The following is a 21656-nucleotide window of genomic DNA, read 5'->3' as shown; positions in this document are numbered from 1 at the left end:
ACGACAACAACAAAACCACACAACCAACAGAAACAAAACCACACATCCCAAAACCAACAACACCACACAGCCCAACAAACACTAAATGTGTCGACAATAGACACGCACAACAAAACAATTTATCGCTAAAAAATAATCAAAAGTTTGTGGTAAGTTCATTATTTTAAACTAAATAAATTAAAATTACTAAAACTAAACAAAGACAAAAAATATAAAATGCCTGCTAGCCCATTTAATTGATTATCAAAAAAACCTAAATTACCCCAGTCATAACTGTTAATTTATCGAGGTCAATAATTTAATTGATTAGATCAGTACAAAAAAAACAATTAACATCACCTTTTTCGTTGTATTTCCTAGCTTGATTTTGTTTATCAACACTGCATAAATTTCCGTAGAAAACCACTTTTTTACTTTTTTGATTATCTGATAAGATGAATGTTAAGATTAACCTTTAGTGTTGCTTTAAATTTTAATTTTTTTTTCTGGAAAATGTCAAATTTTGTTTGCCATTTGTGTACAGCAATTTAAATAACCTTAAGAAAAATTGAATAATGGTAAATTAAATAGAGTAAACTTTACCACTTTACATCACAAGTTTTCGTCTTTATTCTACTTGGTGTAGGCTAATACCGAAGTCTGTCGCTTCATTATATTGAGGAATGCCTGAAACAAATAAAAACATCATAAAAGTTATTGTAGAAGAAAATTAAATTAAAAATTTAAGGTGCCAAAATATAAATTAAATTCCAGAAATTATTACCTTGCAAGTAAAGGCCTTTTAAATTCTTTTAATGTGGTTGTCCATACCAAATGTCTTCTTCTATGTGATTGCCTATTTAGATTCTTGGAAGAGCAGATCTCTCTCAGTTGAGGTTCCAGATCGTAGAGTGGATTTTGAAATTGCAATGGTCTATATTTTATTACACCTGCTTCATAAAATAAATGTTTAATGCTTAGGATTAACATTTTATAAAAAAAATAACAATATAAAAATAGTTATTGATGCCAAAAATATTAAAAAAGAATTGATTTTGAAATAATTATTAATGTCAGTGGACAGAGATATTAACTATTGGTTGATTTTAGAAACAATTATTGATGTCAGGGGACAGAAATATCAACTAAAAATACAGATTATTTATTTTCTATCACTTATTCCTTTTAAATAAAATGTAAATAACATGCATAAATTAAATATTAAGACATATAAGGTTGCATGCACTAATAAAAAATATATCTAACTCCTAGTAAGCATAAACTATAATTAACTAATACTTTAACACAAAAAAGAACATAGTAGAAAAAAAATCACTGAACCAAATAGAAGAGAACTACGATAGCATACATAAACAAAGGTATATTTGAAAATTAAGTTACTACAAGAAAAACTTACAATCTACAAAAGATAACACAAAAAAACATTTGAAATATATATTAAACACAACCAATGGTTGACTCAAAATAATTATTATTGCCAAAGGACAGAAATATCAACTAACGGTTGATTTTGTAAACACCCATTAGTGTCAAGGGACAAAAAATATCAACTAATGGTTGATTTTGAAAACAATTATTAATGTCAGGGGACAGAAATATCAACTAATGGTTAATTTTAAAACAATTATTGATGCCAAGGGACAGAAATATCAACTAATGGTTGATTTTGGAAACAATTATTGATGTCAGGGGACAGAAATATCAACTAATGGTTGATTTTGGAAACAATTATTGATGTCAGGGGACAGAAATATCAACTAATGGTTAATTTTAAAACAATTATTGATGCCAAGGGACAGAAATATCAACTAAGGTTGATTTTGAATACAATTATTAATGTCAGGGACAGAAATATCAACTAATGGTTGATTTTGGAAATAATTATTGATGTCAGGGGACAGAAATAACAACTAATGGTTAATTTTAAAACAATTATTGATGTCAGGGGACAGAAATATCAACTAATGGTTGATTTTAAAACAATTATTGATTCCAAGGGACAGAAATATCAACTAATGGTTGATTTTGGAAACAATTATTGATGTCAGGGGACAGAAATATCAACTAATGGTTAATTTTAAAACAATTATTGATGCCAAGGGACAGAAATATCAACTAAGGTTGATTTTGAATACAATTATTAATGTCAAGGACAGAAATATCAACTAATGGTTGATTTTGGAAATAATTATTGATGTCAGGGGACAGAAATAACAACTAATGGGTAATTTTAAAACAATTATTGATGTCAGGGGACAGAAATATCAACTAATGGTTAATTTTGAAAATAATTATTGATGTCAGGGGACAGAAATATCAACTAATGGTTGATTTTGGAAATAATTATTGATGTCAGGGGACAGAAATATCAACTAATGGTTGATTTTGGAAATAATTATTGATGTCAGGGGACAGATATATCAACTAATGGTTAATTTTGAAAATAATTATTGATGTCAGGGGACAGATATATCAACTAATGGTTAATTTTGAAAATAATTATTGATGTCAGGGGACAGAAATATCAACTAAGATTGATTTTGAATACAATTATTAATGTCAGGGACAGAAATATCAACTATTGGTTGATTTTGGAAACAGTTATTAATGTCAGGGGACAGAAATATCAACTAATGGTTGATTTTGAAAAAATTATTGATGTTAGGTGACAGAAATATCAACTAATGGTTGATTTTAAAACATTTATTGATGCCAAGGGACAGAAATATCAACTAATGGTTGATTTTGAAAAAATTATTGATGTTAGGTGACAGAAATATCAACTAATGGTTGATTTTGAAAAAATTATTGATGTTAGGTGACAGAAATATCAACTAATGGTTGATTTTAAAACATTTATTGATGCCAAGGGACAGAAATATCAACTAATGGTTGATTTTGAAAAAATTATTGATGTTAGGGGACAGAAATATCAACTAATGGTTGATTTTAAAACATTTATTGATGCCAAGGGACAGAAATATCAACTAATGTTGATTTTGAAAAAATTATTGATGTCAGGGGACTGATATATAAACTAATAGTTAATTTTGAAAATAATTAATGATGCCAAGGGACAGAAATATCAACTAAGGTTGATTTTGAAAATAATTATTGATGTCAAAGGACAGAAATATCAACTAATGGTTAATTTTAAAATATTTATTGATTCCAAGGGACAGAAATATCAACTAAGGTTGATTTTGAAAACAATTATTGATGTCAGGGGACAAAAATATCAACTAATGGTTGATTTTAAAACATTTATTGATGTCAGAGGACAGAAATATCAACCAAGATTGATTTTGGAAACATTTATTGATGTCAGAGGACAGAAATATCAACTAATGGTTAATTTTGAAACAATTATTGATGTCAGGGGACAGAAATATCAACTAATGGTTGATTTTGGAAACATTTATCGATGTCAGAGGACAGAAATATCAACTAATGGTTGATTTTGGAAACAATTATTGGTGTCAAGGGACAGAAATATCAACTAATGGTTGATTTTGGAAACAATTATTAATGTCAGGGGACTGAAATATCAACTAATGGTTGATTTTGGAAACAATTATTAATGTCAGGGGAGTGAAATATCAACTATTGGTTTGTTTTGAATACAATTATTAATGTCAGGGACAGAAATATCAACTTAGGTGGATTTTGGAAACAATTATTGATATCAGGGGACAGAAATATCAACTAATGGTTGATTTTTTAAAAATTATTGATGTCAGGGGACAGAAATATCAACTATTGGTTGATTTTGAATACAATTATTAATGTCAGGGGCAAAAATATCAACTAATGGTTGATTTTGTAAAAATTATTAATGTCAGGGGACAGAAATATCAACTAATGGTTGATTTTGAATACAATTATTAATGTCAGGGGCAAAAATATCAACTATTGGTTGATTTTGAATACAATTATTAATGTCTGGGGCAAAAATATCAACTTAGTTTGATTTTGTAAAAATTATTGATGTCAGGGGACAGAAATATCAACTAATGGTTGATTTTGGAAACATTTATCGGTGTCAGTGGACAGAAATATCAACTAATGGTTGATTTTGGAAACAATTATTGATGCCATGGGACAAAAATATTAGTTTATTTTGAACAAGTATTGGTGCTATGGGACAGAAATATCAACTAATGGTTGATTTTAGAAACATTTATCAGTGTCAGTGGACAGAAATATCAACTAATAGTTGATTTGGGAAACAATTATTAATGCCATGGGACAGAAATATCAACTAATGGTTGATTTTGGAAACAATTATTGATGCCATAGGACAGAAATATCAACTAATGGTTGATTTTGGAAACAATTATTGATGCCATGGGACAAAAATATCAATTATTAGTTTATTTTGAACAAGTATTGGTGCCATGGGACAGAAATATCAACTAATGGTTGATTTTGGAAAAATTATTGATACCATGGAACAAAAATATCAACTAATGAATGATTTTGGGAACAATTATTAAAGCCATGGGACAGTAATATCAACTAATGGTTAATTTTGGAAACAATTATTGATGTCAAGGGTACAGAAATATCAACCATTGGTTGATTTCAAAAAAAAATATTTTATGGAAAATATTTTTAAATATATATAATCTATTTTTAGTACATATTTTTAAATACAATTGTTTTTAAACTGCTAACAAATTTAATATTTTTAAAGAATAGTTATCTTAACTTTGTTTAATTTACCTTGTAGCCAAACTGCAACCAAATTTTCACGTTGTTTTCGCGTCATCGCCTGACTAATACGTCATCAGAGATTCATAGGTAGTGTCTTGTCAACGTCATCAGAGCTATCTCAAATAAAAAGTATGTTACTAAAGTACGTTTATATAATAATTTTTACGAAGCATTCTAGTACTATTGACCCAGCAGGTCACTCAGCTTTTTTCAAATTGAAGTCGGTGTAGTTTCTAAAAATAAACAATAAAACGTTTGTTACTTATATACAGTTATACAAGCCAATAGCACATTTAAATTCCAATAATGAAGTCAACCTATTTCAATAATGTAGAATTTCACTTTTTATTTGGTAATTAGGCAACTTACATCAACCAGCATGAAAAATTTCACGTCTCCTTTTGCCTTTCTACTTTTCTATCACGTCATAGATAATGGTTTCTAAGATGAGGATCGTCTTTAAGAAATGCTTAAAAATGAAATCAAAATAGTTTAATGAATTAAACCATAAAAGCTACATAATTAATTTCTGTAAACCAAGTTGTACTATAGTACATGTACTCTTTAAACGTTCATGCGTCTCTAGACTTGAATCGTAGTCTGAAGTATTCTCCTCGGGCACGACACCACGGCTAGCAAATATCCCTACCACATTTACGCTTGAATCCATTTGTCGAAAGTTAACAATAGGCAGATGATAAACTTAGGAAACAATAGAAATACTGCTTATTTAAAGGCATTATGACGTTAAATTGTTAATGCATAAGAATTACCAAAAAATATTTTTTGGCATTGTCCCATTTTTATATGGAAAAGTATCAATTGTTAAAAGTTTCGCCCCAAATTTTTTTTTAAATTTGGCAGAAGGTTAACTTACTGCAAACTTAGGATTGCATTTTTGTAGCCGACACCAACAAAAACTGGTAAAAAACACTAACATAAACCACACACCCAATACCAAGTACAACAACAAAATCACGAAAAAAACAAAACGGCAAAACAACACTAACGAAACCTTAAAACCACAACGCTAAAAGACCAAAACGTCAAAGCAAAAACAACAACAACAAAACGTCAAAGCAACAACAATAACCAAACGCCAAATGACCTACAACAAAGTGCAAAGCAACAAGAAACACACAAAAAACGTAACGTCAAAGCAACAAACACACAAAAACCACAACGCCAAAACAACAACAACAAATGTCAAACCAACAACAATAACAAAACACCAAAACCACAACGCCAAAAGATCAATAACGAAGCGTCAAAGCAACAAGAAACACACAAAAACCGCAACGTCAAAGCAACAAGAAATACACCAAAAACCGCAACATCAAAGCAACAAACACACAAAAACCACAACGCCAAAACAACAACAACAAATGTCAAACCAACAACAATAACAAAACGCCAAAACAACAAAAACCGCAACGCCAAAACAACGAAGCTTAAAAGCAACAAGAAACACACAAAAACCGCAACGTCAAAACAACAAAACGCCAAAACAACAAGAAAACAACAACAAGAATACCACAAGCATCAAAACAGTAAAACCACACAACCCATAACCGCCAAACTAACCATCAACAAAAACACACAACAACAAACCAAAATTAATTCGACACGCAACGAAAAAAGTTAGCGCCAAAAATGCAATCGTATCGTTAGCCAGTAAGCTTTCCTTTTACTTAAATTTTATTATCAAAGTCGCCCTTTTCCAAAATCATCTGAATAATTTGATGTAGGTTTAGTAATGTAGTCGTATAGCACAACAAATAGAAAACAAATTACATCACCTGATTTTCCTGGGTTTTGTCGGATTGATTCAAGAAAAAATCGCCGCTGCGTCTTCAACTTCTTGACTTTTCGCAAAACTTTATTAGCACTTTGCGAACTAGATAAATCGCAAATTAAATTTAAAACCGGCAGCTTCTATTAACTTATTTATAAAATATTACATGCAGGTCTATTGCTAACTTAGAGCAAAAAATTTGAATTCGTTGTCAAAACCAAAATTGTGATTCGAAACAGGCTATCACTTAACTTAAAACAACAAAAAACTACAAGTTAGTTATTATTTATAATATAAATAAACAAATTACAGCCTTACCTCAGTTGGTAAAAGAAAAACGTTGAAATTTAGGAAAAAGCCGACTTGAAATTTTTTTCTAGTTGGTCTAGGCTAAGACTAGCTTTTAGCTTAGAAATCGACGACTAGGCTAACAAAAAAGTTGTCCTGGCTTCTTGTCAACTATTTCTATCATAAAACACAATTTTTGCTAGTTTTATTTTTTTAAAACGCAAAAATTTAGCCTAAAACATGCTGATTTAGCCGCCATCTTGTTCACTTTTTTCCGGCTCCGCAAAACTCCGATTGCAATTAGCAATTAATTTTTTGCGATAATTTTCTGACGTCACAATACCTATGTGGCGTAAAGCGTCGCTAATTGGTTTGTTTAAACACAAAATGTCTAGAATGTTTTTAAGCCAATCAATATGCTGGATGGCGTTTTTTAACCCAATCAGAATTAATCAAGGTTGGAAGATAGGCAATGACGTAAAAAATCGCCCTGTTAACCTGCTAATCTTAATTAAAGGGAAAATGAAATGCAGGGTTAAAAATATCAATTTTAAAGCGTTTAAATACATTATTTAATAAATTTAATTCAATTATTAGAATAAAACAATTTTAGAACAAAATCAATTCAATAGTTTTAAAGTATCTATCTTTAAATTATAAACAATTAGGAGTTCAATTGCAATAAACAAAGAGTTTTTTTACACCTTTTCTCGTATTGGTAATTATAAACATTAGTCCAAAGTTTTATTAACTAAAACTAATCTTTAATTTTTCATGGATTTTTTAATAACTTATATTATGAAATGATAAACTAATCATGCGTTACCATATGACGTCATCTTACGATCAAAACAAGTTCTACTCTGTTTGTATAATAAAACTTGTGGCTTGTTAACGACTTTAGTCAGTTATTTACAGTTTATTTAAAAGGATTTAAACGTATAAGTGTAATAAGAAATGGCAAATGACATCGCCTAATAGTCCAAGACCGCTTGCTTTACAATTACTCAGGGCGTCGGCCAAAGGCCATCTGCACGATGTAATGGACTTACTGCACCGAGGGGCAAGTTTGGCCGTTAATAAGGTTTGTTAAAACTTCGAATTAATTCATATTGCAACAACAATAAACAAACAAGTGAATAATACAATGTATGCAACTAGGATTTTAACTCAGTAATATAATACCTTATTTCACATGTATTGTTAACAATAAGTATCCAACAAGGATTTTTACTCAGTATTGTAATGTATTATAATACCTCATTATACGTGTATTGTTAACAATACGTATACAACAAGAACTTTTACCTAGTATTATTATACCTCATTAATATGTATTGTTAACAATTTTGTCAATGTATGTGTTATATGTAAATAAATCTATTTGTGGTGCCCACTACATTTATTAAGTAATTTGACATCAACTTCTTAATACCTTACATATACAAAATTTTAATCCCTGTATTGTATATTTCTGTGTATCCAAGTAGGTGTTTATGCCATTTTATAAATTTTATTCTTATTAAAAAGGATAATATTTATCAGATTTTTTTGTTTTTTTTAGCATGGCCGAACTGCCCTTCATATCTCAGCCCACCGAGGTTATTTGGATATTGTTCGAACTTTGCTTGGTGCTGGTTGCAATCCTGACATACAAGATGATGTAAGTTATTAACCTTTTTTTAAATTAAGTCGATATTATGACAAGTGACTAAACCTTAAGTATTAAAATTAACTACTAACTATTTCATTTTTTTATAGAATGGTGACACAGCTTTGCACCGGGCAGTTTCAACTGGAAATGTTCATGTTGTACAAAGCTTACTCAACGAAATGTGCAGTGTAGATCGACAAAATCAGGTTCTGTTTTATATTTGCAACATAGATTTTAACCCAACATAGTGTTATGTTCATAAAATTACCATTAAAATGTGTACTTTATAGGCAATGAAAAAAACTTCATGTCACTTTAAACTTTAAATGCTTTTTGTTTACCATGTTTTATGTAATAATTTAACTCTAAAACTGTAGGTTCAAATTTAAAAGGCTATAGTAAAGCATGTTTTAAGCCATGTATTTTTATAGGACTGGTAATTGTATTGATAAAATTGTTACCATTACATACATACTTAAACACAAAGAGCTATAAGGAATGTAACATATATAATTTTTAGCTTGGAGATACAGCAATACATGAAGCAGCCAGACAAGGATTATATCAAATTGTTCAAGCCCTCGTTAAATCAAACGCAAATCACCAGTTGAAAAATAAAGTGAGTTTTAATCTTATCTACTCTCAACAGTACTTGACTTTATCTCTCCCTTTCTTAAGCATAGTTGACATAATACTGTACTCCCAAGCACCAAAATAACAGATTTTATTACCAAGAACATGTAAAGTATACAAGTGTATTGTTATAGTCAAAGTTTATTGTTGATTCAACTGTAATGGAAACCTGTAATCATAGTCATGATGTGTACGATGCAATTAAGTTTACTAAAATGCTTACAAAACAAACTTTTATTTATTAAAAGATTTTTTTTAAATGATTTTATTAGAATGAAGATATGCCCTTACATATGGCAAGTGCACATGGCCGTGCATCTACTGTTCAATTCTTACTCTCCCTTTATCAATCTGATTCCTATGCTAATACACAACTTGATACTCCATTACACCTTGCGGTCAGATTTGGGCACAAGTCATGCGTAAAACTGCTTTTATCTGGATCTAAATGCGACATTCATGCTCAAAATGAGGTAAGTTGGGCTATTAGTTAATTATAGGCTTTGCCATAAGCCTGTTGGAATTTACTGACTCACTAGTTAATTATTTCATGTTTTCTCTGTTATCCTTACTCAATAATTCATTGAATTTATAGTTTGGTAACACTGCCCTTCATTTATCTTCTTTGACGCAAAACACAAAAATAACTCGAATATTATTAAACTCAAATGCCGATCCGAATATTTGTAACAAAGACGGAAAAACTCCTGTACACATTGCAAAGGATCTAGAAAATGGTAAATTAATTAATAATCATACAAAATGTTAACAAATATTTAAAGCCTTATCATAAAATTTATATATATATACAAAAATACTTAACACCCTTCTATTTTTTTAAGGGGAGTTAGTAATTATGTTAGTGTCTGGACCTCGACCTAAGACACCCCGTAGGGGAAGAAAATTAAAAAAAGATAAATTAAAGAAAAAAAGATCACAATCTGTACCAGCCCTGGACCAAGCAGGTCCAAGCAATATTACAAAACAGGTAAAATATTAAGACATCTACAAAAACAGATATTTAAATAATGCAATTTTTAACAAATAAAATTGTATTTTATTGTTAAGGAAGTGGAAAGAAATTTATCAGAGCAATCAGCCAGGTCAGTGACTGGGTAAGTATTATTAACAACATACTTATTATGTTAGCTAACCTTACCTTAACATCATTGATTTAGCATTGTGTTAGCCACCTGTAAAGCATTGTGTTAACCCTTATAAAAATAATCTGCGAACTAGAGTAAACAGGGGATTAAAATAATATTGATTTTACCACTTTACCCAGAACTCCAAGACAAAGACGGACAACTTCAGTTAAACAGAAAGAAACCACTGTGGAACAATATTACAAGCAACTTAACTTTAACCCATATGTTGTACCACAATTATATTCTCTATACAGGTAAATTAAAGTTTCTATAAATGAGTAAATTTCTAATGCATTTATAGTAAAAATGGTGAAGTTATACTAATATTCTTTTACTATCGAAAAAAGTTCCTATTCACATTTTACTAAAATTTAAAATGTAATGAAGTGCTTGCTTTATTATTTACTTAACAGAAATGGTAATGGAGTAATAGAACAACGACCTGTCATCGATTCTCTACCCAACCCAACTCCCCAGATTGTAAATGATCTTCACAAAGCTATAAGTGAAACCAAAGAACAACTTTCATCATCAATAAACAGGGTAAACAAACCAATATTTTATTTACGAATTAACAAACTAGTTTCCTTTTTTTATTTGATGATTAGTCTAAAGCTAGCATACAAAATTGTTCCCAGCCTAATTTTTCTCCTAAATTTTTTTTTCACTTACCTTTCTAGAAAAACTCTCTTTTAATTAAGAGAATGCAAGATCTAGAAGCCCAACTTGAATACCAGTTTAACTCACTTGAAAAGCTTAACAAAGAACGAATGAATGCTGAACGGACACAATGCCTTCATCGAATACACCAGCGTGCAATTGAAGAACGAACCAGTTCTGAACAATATGTCACACGACAATTGAACGGTTGGGTCGAGACAAGATTAAGAAAATCAAGCAATGTTACGACTCCATCTAGTTCAGAAATAAGTTGTAAGCATGACCAAACTTATTCACCACGAATGGCAAACCAAGTTTCTTATTCGCCATCGCCTACTGTACCACACAAACATGAAATTTTTCCACTTCCTGTCCATATCCTAAACCCAGCTTTATCACAGACAGCTGACAGTGAGGATAGAAGCCTTGATTCTGGTGTTGGAGGCTCAAATTGGCAGCACAATGATGTTCCAAACCATTTTCATCACATAAATCCGGAGCCTGTACAACACCCTTTATACCAACATGAGAATATAATGCCTCGTACTAACTCATATAATGGGCATCACAGCAGAAACATATCTCCTGTGGTAGTTGTTCACCACAATAACAATTACAACCCTGTTATGTTTTACCAGCAAAGCAAGCACGCATATCAGAATTCCACTAAACTTCAACCTAACCAGCCCTCAACCAGCAAGTTAAGTTATCCCACTGCAGAAGAGGAGTTGTTGGTAAAATATCTGGAAGATGAAATGTCATCACATGATTATGAGGGAAGTCCTCTGGATATTGCCTTAGTTGAGGGCTTAAGGGATGTGACATTAGCACAAACCCATGCTGTTTAAATGGAAACTTTGACAGAGTTCTTTAAATGTGTAATATTTTAAGTTTGATGTTTCAGTATTTTAATGTTAAAAGCAATTGTATAAATGTAACTAAGCCTTTTTTAAATGATCATTCATAGTTGTGTTTGTAGAGTTGAGTTGGTGTCATTTTTGTAGATGTGTAAATATTTATATATATGTGTAATTGACCAAGTAAGACCACTGTATGTCATACCCTTTTACTTTTTTAAATGTACTAATGTTCGACATAAGGTGCTATCGCTAATAATATAGATTTATTTTTATGATGGTATTATTATATATTTATAATCAGTGTAATTTTGTTTTATAAAAATATATTTTAATGTTTTTTAAATAATCTTTACCAGTTACCACTGCCTCTATGTTGCCAAATAAAATTCATTTTATTCCACTTTCTGGTGGACTGATATCGTGTCTAAAGATTTACCAAGTATCAACGTGAATATTTCACAATTTTTTTTACAAAAATCTATGTAAAAATTGATGTTTAATTAGTAATGTAAAATAGTTTTTATTCGCACGAACTTACTGCAGTTTGTTATGAGGTAAGTTCAAAAATTAATTTTGTTCAACAATAATTAGCAAATATATGATTTAAAATATTTACAGCCAAAGATAAGAATTATAAATGTTAAATAAACTTCTATAATATTGAATATAATAATTAAGAAAGGGAATATTAATATTGTGCCTTGAGTAGCTTAAAAAAATTAGATCACTTTTTATTAATGTAATGCATAAATTAAATATGATTTCGAAAACTTATGCAATATAACAAAATTGCATAAGGCTGATTTTATAGTTATAAAGCAGTGAAATTTAAAAATTGTGAGTTAATTTATAAGCCCAAGTTATGAAATAACAGTGTTATAATATCTATAAAATGTAAAACAAATCTTAACGTGAATATAGTAATGAAAACAATTTAATTTTTCTATGATTGGTTATCGACACAATTCACTAATCATAAAATCAATAGGCACTTTACTATACAGAATTACTAACAAAAGTTTAAAAAAGACTAATAATTAACTACCACTTATATTTTATAATTAATTCATCTTTTAATGCAACAGTGAATTTTAAAAACATGTAAGTTTGTAAACTGACGAAGTGTAATACAAATGTAAGTCAATACATTAAAAGAACTATTCAATTAAAATGCTCTTCCACAAAATGACAATAGCAATATATTATATAAATCATATTAACATTGCCATGTAATTCATTGACCTAAAGAGTAGTACACAGAAATGTATGAATTTCACTAATGTCAATTAAAATAAAAGTAAGCTGAACAAATAGAGAGGAAATTTATAGAAAATATGGAGTAGTTGTTCTTGAAGGTATAACTCTCATGTTATCGGGTACAGCTCGAAAAAGTTTTGCTTCCTTTTCTGTTGGTGAGTTAATTGACATAATAGCAGCTACATTTCCGCATCGGTAACAATAATTAGGAGCAGACCAAACAGTGACTAAATTATTGTTAAACATATATTTATAACCGTCATGCACAACTTGATGCGCTCTACAGATAAGAGAGAGATCATTAAGATAAACAAACTCCTGTGTCACCTTTGCTCCAAACAACCATCCAGCTCCTCGATTACTTATCGCCCATGTGTCCACATCTTCTGGATCAGACCACACCAAGTCACAGAATGGACCTTTATGAGGTATCTCTTGCTGACGATCTATTGTCCTGATTTGATCCAAAGTCCGGATGTCTGGTGAAAGTCCTCCATGCACACATAAGATCTTCGAATCAATGATAGCTGCAATTGTAAGAAGGTCAAATACTTTTGTGCAGTATCTCCAAGCATTTGCATTTCCGTATTTAGTTTGACACTCATCGTAAAATCCATACACTTGGGTTATTTGACGGGTTTCGTGATTTCCCCGAAGCAGGGTTATTTTCCCAGGCCATTTTGCTTTTAAAGCAAGTAAATAGGTAAATGTTTCTAAGCTGTAGTACCCACGATCAACGAAATCCCCCATGAACACATAACTCGTGTCCGGTATTTCGCCCCCAGTACGAAATAACTCCAACAAATCATAAAATTGTCCGTGTATGTCTCCGCAGACTGTGACTGGTGTTGAAACTGGTTGAACATTTGATTCCTCAAGAAGTAAGTCACAAACGTAATCACAAAGTTTTTTAAGTTCATTTTCAGGCAAATATTTGCACTCTTTAGTAATAGTTATCATTTTGTCAAGATCAAGTTTCATCATTTTGCTAGATTTTAATTTACTAATAATACTGTTAAATAAAAATATCTATTTAGAAAGAAACATTCTTAAATAAACGTATTTTATTGGCAAATGGACATCTCAACGGAAAGGAAATGACGTTTAAAATTGCCAAAATCAAACGTTTTTTTAAGCAATTATTGGAAGCAACAACAAAATAGGTTTCGATTTAATTGACTTTTCAATTAATCTTTAAACTAATTAACAACAAAGTATTAAAATTAGCTTAAATACTTTTAAAACTGCACGTTTTTTTAAACTTTCGTTTGTTTCATTCATAACTTACTACAAATTTCTCTGACATTACGACACAATCGTTTTGCGTCATAGTACATCCATAGACATCACCTAGATTTATAAAATAGTTTATCCTCAATCAAATTAAATTTTTCAACTATTGTATCCCATTAAATTTTATGTGTTTCTGGCAACTGCTTAAGTAAATATGTAGTTATAAAATAGTGATAATGAATAATGGATAGCAATTACGAAGAAAAATGCAGATCGTTTTTTATTTTTTAGTTATAAAGGAAAAAAATAACACAACAATAATAAGTTAAGATTCCTTTAAGACATTTTCTTCATTTATCCTTCATTTCCCTAGCGCTGTCGACAATATCCAAGTCACCTAAACACAGGATAAAATAAATATAACAATTCAAAAAACTTCTGTAACTTAAAATTCAATATATCTCACTCAAATCTTCATCGTTCAGTAAAATACTTGGTCTATTTCTGATTGCCATCGATTGCCTTCGCAGATCTTAATTCAAAATTATAAAGTGCTTACTTTAACATCCACAATAAAGCAATGTGTTAAATTAAACATTAAACCTGCAACAACTGCCATATTCTTTCTCCTTGTTCTTCCCTCGGCCATTAAACTATCAACCAATAATGAACCTTAATAAAAGCAAATATTTTTTAAACTTAAGTTTATGGAACCAATATAATTGATTTGAACACAACACAGCATCATCTTTCAAGAATGTACCTCTTTTAGCGCCAGTACCACGAAAAGGTTGTTGTAAAATCAAAGAACTTGAAATTTCGTCTCTTTTTTGAAAAATGTTTCTCATCTTAAAAAATAGCACATAGAGATCATTAACTAATTTTAACCAACTTAAATGTTCTTATAAAAGTCGTATTACATTAAAATTTAAAACTAATTTAATCATTACTTGTAATGGAGGTTCAGCAAACTCCTCTTTCTGTATTTTTCTCATAAAACTTTCCCATAATTCCTTTCCACTTCCATCAGAAAATTGATAGAACAGGAAAATTAAGATGATTAAAATCGACAAAACAACCTTAATCGTAAACATTTTATATCTTAATAAAAAATGATTAAAAATTGCGTAAAATGTAAAAAATGCAACACTATATTTGACAATAAATAAGTTTGCAGTGCTAGGAACATTAAGTTATAAGTATTCATAACAGTTTAACTTTCCTCAAAAAATGAAATTTTACCAGCATAATACTAAAATGTGATCTTGGGTTAAGTTCAATCCCAATTAAGTGGATTGTAAATCTGCTTGTGAAGTCACAATTGGTCGAACTATCAACTCCTTTGTTTGATGTCTCAATTACAAAGAAAAATTCTAAAATAAATTTTTAATTTAGAAAAAAAATTGAAAAACAACTTTTTAACTTAGACTTACTTAACAGAATAAGATAAATTTAAACAAAATTTTCACAATTTTTTAAACATAAATTTGATAGGCAACCTGATGGATTTCTGGTTCCAAATGGTATACTGCCACATGGTGAATCAATCCTACATTCCAACACAATACTTGATGGATTGTTGCTGTCAAATATAAGCTCCCCTGTCTTGTTATCTTTCATCTTATCATCCCCACTATCATCCAACACGCTCCAAATCAAACTCTCCATCATTTTACTGAAAATTTATACATTGATGCATTAACTATAAGGTTATAATGGAATGTATATTGGAGAAATATGTTTATTAATGTGGCAAATTTTTTTTCCACTATAAATAGTATTAAATATGATATAGCAGTACACAGTTTGTTTTGGTCTTAAATATGCATATATTACACAAATTTGATTACTTAAGCTCTTTGGCTAAATAAAAAAAATTATTTTCTACCTGTCCCCAGGACGATAGTTGTACATTGCAATTTCCTCATCTGTGTACATCCTGATATTATCCTCATACCCCACTCCCCCAGCTACTATCTTAAGTGTAAAGTTGCCTATGAAAGGAATTTTTGTACCTGATACATGATCTTCCACAATAAAAGCTGTCACAAACTCTAAAAATATAAAACATTAAGGAAATTACCCACAATTTAAAAATAGGTCAAAGAAATAAATATTAAATATGAAAAAGTGTAAAAACTGCCCAAGCAAGCATAATAGGCTTTAAAAAAGATTTAATAAGGTTAACAATTAAAAAAAAAATTGTCCAAAGGAGGTATTTTTAAAGGTTTTTTTGTGCAAGAGAACTTACCCGATGTTGTAAAACAGGGTATGTTGTCACCCAGGTCGATAAGACATTCAAAATTATCCGTCCTTCCTCTTTCTGCAAGCATCCTGACAGATTCTTCACGATCAAACTTAAGTGACAAAGCAGGTGGACATCCAACTTTAATAATTATTTCCAAATCTAAAAGAAAATAATTGTAATAAGGAAAAAACTTTCTGAATAGAATTAAAAAATAAGGGGCCTACTAAATTTTGTCCTTCAATTAAACAAATAATGGTGGAGTATAGTAAAGTGTAACTACATCATTAAATAAACACAAAGGCATTGGTGTATGTGCCAAATCTACAATCTAAAAATGAGACATTTTATAAAGTAAGGTTTCCTGGTCAGATATGTCACAAATATTTAACAACTTTGGTAAACAAAATGTACAACAGTATTGCATGATACCACAAACAAGATAAAAATTTTATAATCCATTTTATGAGTAGCCATAAATTATATTACAACCAATAAAATGTTTAAGTACTATCTGCATAACATGTTTTTAACCTATTGCTGCAAACACATAGACTATTATGATTAGTAAATTATTTTACATGTTTTTTATAAACCTACAAAAAATGAATTAGTAATTTTTTTAAAAAAAGTAAAATAAAATTAAGTTAAATTTACTGTCAGAAAATGGTTCACTCTTTGGTATCCATGGTGACAAAGTTGCATAAATTGAAGATAACTTAACTCCAGGAGGTAGTTGTACTAGTTGGTTGCCAGTAAATATAACCTACAAAATAATATCAAAGTTCCATTTCTTATGTTATTCTTGTATGATTCAAGAAATATATATTTAATACCCACTTATTACCTCAAATCTAGTTTGCATTGGTTCTTTGTGTTTAACAACCAACATATCAACCATTAAATGGTCCGACAAACTTACAAACAGTTCAACATTAGCAAGAGTTGATAAGGGGTTATCAGAACCCGATGTTAGAACAATTTCAACCCTAAATACAATTTTTCCTTAATAATTTTGATGCAATGTGTTACATATGGTAATGTAAATATTTAAAAACAAAAAACATTGCAATTGCTTATTTTAAACTACAATTTTACTTACTTAAATACTTGACCTTTATCTAAATAAACTTTGGTTGGTGAATATACAGAACATTCAATATCAGGTTGATAATAATCCAATGCGTAATCATATTTCGATATGTAAATTATTGGCTTATCTTCAAATGACAAATTATTGACAGAAAGATAATCTAAATAATCCTCGAAGCCGTGCAAATCAAAATACCAGTCTCCAGTTATTCTGTCAGCCCACCAACCATACTCTCCAATTTTCTAAAGAAATTAAATTTAAAGGAAAATATTAATTAAAAAAAAAAAAATGTTTAATACAGTTTAGTAACAAGACATACAACAGTTACATGAAAGGTAAAAACGGTTAACAAAAATTTCCGTTACTAATATACCAGGGCTCTGGTTTTAAAGCACAGCCATATGTTGTGTATGTTAAACCCAACTGAACAAAGTGTTATAATAAAATTGCATAAATTAATGGTATGCCTAACTTTTGAAATATATTTGATGTTAAAATATAAATATATACCTGTGCGATGTACACTATTTGTGCTGAAACTCTATATAGTGCAAACAAATTTTCTGATTGAGGAATAAACATAGTTTCAGCAGAAGGAAAAATATCACTTTCTAATTTAATATTTTCTTGTGATTTGCCTGGCCATTTACGAGGTGGATTAAACTCGAACTTTCGTATTCTTGCCAATGATGTTACATCTGGACAACTTATCACAGCATTTATTAAAAGAGGTTCTAAAATCAGATAAAATCATTTAAATATTTTTTAAATTAAAGAAATAGGCCTATTCAAATCTACAATAATGAACAACTTTAAGGAAAGGTAAAAATGTTATCAAACCTAATTCCTCATGCTTTTCCATTAGAGTTCTTTTTACTTTTTCATTATCAAATTCCAATACAAAAAGATCCTCTTCAAAATTAAAAAACATTGCAATTATTGAAGCAAACTTTACGTTTCCGACTTTGTTTAATTTGATTCCAGCAAAATTTGGCAAAGCCTTTCCTGTCCAAATTCCACCACCCGATGTCAGCAGAGAAAATTTTCGACTTTTTGTAGCAGATGACATTTGTTGTACAACAGCGTTGCCAAATAATATCGAATTTTGTTCGGTTTGAACAGCTAGTAAGGTGCAACTTCGAATGTCTAGAACTAGAAATACTTTCCCAAAGAGATATAAGTTTTCATCAGATAAACTTAATGTATGTATTCCCTGTAAGTCCATTAATTCACCTTAAATAAAATAAAAAAAGAAATATTGTTAATTATAAATGTTATTACAAAAAAAAAATGCTGTTAAAATTTACCAGAGTTTGTTCCGTTGTTATCAAGAAGCACAAATCCACTTGGAATATGTTTGTACTGAGAGGGTGGTATTCTACCATCAAATGTGTGTAATATTTTCCATTCACCAGCTCCCATATAACCTTTATTTAAATTGTTATTACTTGAGTAATTTTTTTGTATGTCCTAACGTGGCATAAAATGATATAACTCTTTTCTATATTAATTAAAACCTTGAATTTCTGTAAGAAATAACATTTATAGACCAAATTATTAAACACTTATAAAAATTAATTTACCTACCTATATATTGACCAACAGAGTATTTCTTAATATTGTTGTCATATGTCAATAAATAGAACATACAACATTTATGAGATGGAATTGTGTGGCCAATTATATTGCATTGGGATGTTGGTAAATCTAAAAATTCGCACCAAGTTTTTTGATCTGAATCTTTGACGGGAACAAAACTAAAATCGGAGGTGTTGCCTGCAAGATAACATTAAATAATTTATAACAGTACTTTAAATATGAAAAATAAACTTTCCTTTAGATGCATACAATATAATGCAGCTTAATGTATTTTATTGAAATAATTAGCCAATAAACTATCACGTATGGTTTAATTTACCTTTCTGACTGGTTGCATATATCTGATTATCAACTGTAACTAACACAAAATCTAAATCCTGGATTGAAACTGAAATCTGACTTGGGCAACTTAACTCTGAGATTTTTATCCAGTTCTGACTTTTATGTTTTAAACCAAATATTCCTGACTAAATATTGTTGAATATAATAAAAATAAAATTACCTAAAACCAACAAACTTCCACTGTTTTACACTTTTTTTAATTGGATCAAAAATAATTTTTAACCTACCTGAGTAAAATGTAGTAGAATGTTACTGAGTTGCAAAAGTGAGTTAAAAAGTGAACAAGTAACTGCTAAATCATGTTCCGGTAACTAGAAATAGAACAAAAAAGTTAAAATTAACAGCATCGATTTTTATTCAACCTAGCACTTTAATTTAGCATACGTAAAGATAAAAAAAAATATTATATATAAAATGAAATACTAATTGCCTACATTTTTGACGATTGAAGTTTCAAATTCGTTTGAAGAAATAATTAATTTATTTCCCATGTTAACAATAGTTGTTGAGGATTGTAAGTTGAGTGGTTTAGAAGTAGCATCAATCGCTAAATTCTCATCATTGTTATCCCAGTTTACTCCAAACAAATTTAAATGAAAAACTTTGCTAAAAACAGAATTTTTTATAGTTGTCAAAATAAAAACTACATATAGACCAAAAGTAATACAGTCTTTTATAAAAATTAAAAACAATGCGTCACTTACCTAATTCCACTGACTGTAATTAACCCATTTCTTGTTTCTTGTATGTTAAGAAACACTGAGAAAGATTTTTTGTTAATTGGCATTGGATAATACCATGAAAAAGCAGACATACTCTCATCTAAAGGATCTAACAAAAAAAACATTATGATAAACAAGCAAAGGTGAGTTTGTAAAAGAGTAAAAAGCTGGACATAGTTTTGACAAGAAACTTTATAATTAACACAATCTTGTATTAATATTAAATTATACTTGATATATTTATACCATGATTTATGATAGAACCAGTAACACTAAAAGAAGATAGTCCACTGTCCATTGAATAACCTCCATGGGAGTACATAAGCTCAACTACTGGTGAAAAACCGCCAGCTAGGAGAACACTTCTCATCACTGCATAATTAACCTAAAAATATCATTTATTTTATTTTAGCCTATCTCTAAAATAGGCAACATATAGTTTTGTAACAAAGTATAAATATAAATGAATGTCATGTACCGAATATATATTAGATAACAATCATTGAAATATTTTAAAGTTGATTTTAAATGTATATAACTAAACAGATGCAGTGTATTAACATATTGTGTGTGTTGTACCTCCCCAGTTGAATCAACTATTTCCACTACGATAATATAGACTCCAGCCTCATAACTATCATAAAGCATTTCATTCTTTTAAAAAAATATTGAGTTATTTTAGAAAGAGTAAACAAGATTTGCAAATTAAAACAAAATAAAAATTAAAATGTGTGGGCATCTGTTTGGTTTTTAAATTTTTATTATTAAATTGTAAACATTGTTAAACTAATTTTGAAACATTTTAGTAGCTTTAAAACTGCATCTTTTTTTAGCTATGTCAATAAAATATTTTTTTAATAAAAGCAAAAAAGGGAAGACAAACTTGTTTAGACAAATTTTGTAAAAAAAACAGAACATATTTGTTGTAAAATAAGTTACCTTTTTTAATTTAGAAAATGGGAGAATGTCTTCTGTGTTTATAAAGCTTGTAAGATTAATTGAATCAATGTTTGACAACAAGTCAGTTGTGTTAAAACTTAAATTGTCAAGTTGTTGTTTTAAAGTGACTTTCCATGAATAATCATTATTTCCAGCAATAAATTTAAATAAGTTAAAAAAGGTTAATATTAACAGAAGAACAGTTTTTTTACTGCACATTTTACTGTAAAAATAAATGTATATAGTTGTTAAAAAATACTTCCTAAAAATCTGGATATAGGCTTATTGTTCTCAGACTAGAGTGCACGGAATATGCAAAATGGAAATAAAACAACCTGTTGTTAGGAAACATATTGTTAAATTATTCTGCCCGCAGTAGTTGTAATTTTAAACTAATTTTTTAGTTATGTCTGTTTGTTAAAGAACATATTGTTGTTTTTCGTGGTTTATCGTTATATTACTATGGCCAACA

The 21656-nt window shown here is 29.4% G+C and overlaps 2 protein-coding genes and 1 pseudogene across 2 annotated transcripts; 1 reads left to right on the top strand and 2 right to left on the bottom strand.

Moving 5' to 3' along the window:
- The first annotated feature begins 7680 nt into the window (after positions 1–7680).
- Positions 7681–12126, top strand: LOC145754550 (uncharacterized). The gene is made up of 11 exons (XM_082570623.1): positions 7681–7883; positions 8364–8462; positions 8561–8659; positions 8974–9072; positions 9359–9559; positions 9682–9823; positions 9929–10074; positions 10155–10201; positions 10372–10488; positions 10648–10777; positions 10915–12126. Exons 1-11 carry the CDS (start codon positions 7764–7766, stop codon positions 11740–11742), a joined length of 2028 nt encoding a protein of 675 aa, XP_082426749.1. The 5' UTR covers positions 7681–7763; the 3' UTR covers positions 11743–12126.
- A 343-nt stretch (positions 12127–12469) lies between these two features.
- On the bottom strand, positions 12470–14027 carry LOC145754545 (serine/threonine-protein phosphatase 6 catalytic subunit pseudogene; annotated as a pseudogene).
- A 484-nt stretch (positions 14028–14511) lies between these two features.
- On the bottom strand, positions 14512–21403 carry LOC145755688 (cation channel sperm-associated protein subunit gamma 1-like). The gene is made up of 22 exons (XM_082571939.1): positions 21185–21403; positions 20825–20899; positions 20492–20630; positions 20242–20354; positions 19751–19834; positions 19501–19648; positions 19170–19358; positions 18890–19009; positions 18423–18815; positions 18093–18316; positions 17592–17824; positions 17337–17478; positions 17147–17255; positions 16496–16651; positions 16133–16298; positions 15744–15919; positions 15487–15617; positions 15195–15323; positions 15008–15092; positions 14848–14916; positions 14711–14776; positions 14512–14641 (listed from the first exon to the last, which is right to left on the bottom strand). Exons 1-22 carry the CDS (start codon positions 21401–21403, stop codon positions 14595–14597), a joined length of 3213 nt encoding a protein of 1070 aa, XP_082428065.1. The 3' UTR covers positions 14512–14594.
- Positions 21404–21656: the final 253 nt, after the last annotated feature.

The sequence above is a fragment of the Corella eumyota genome, chromosome 6, assembly GCF_963082875.1.
Source record: "Corella eumyota chromosome 6, kaCorEumy4.1, whole genome shotgun sequence".
Classification (NCBI taxonomy): Eukaryota; Metazoa; Chordata; class Ascidiacea; order Phlebobranchia; family Corellidae; genus Corella; species Corella eumyota.
The sequence above is the reverse complement of the archived record's forward strand: the minus strand, read 5'-3'. Positions and strand labels throughout refer to the sequence as shown.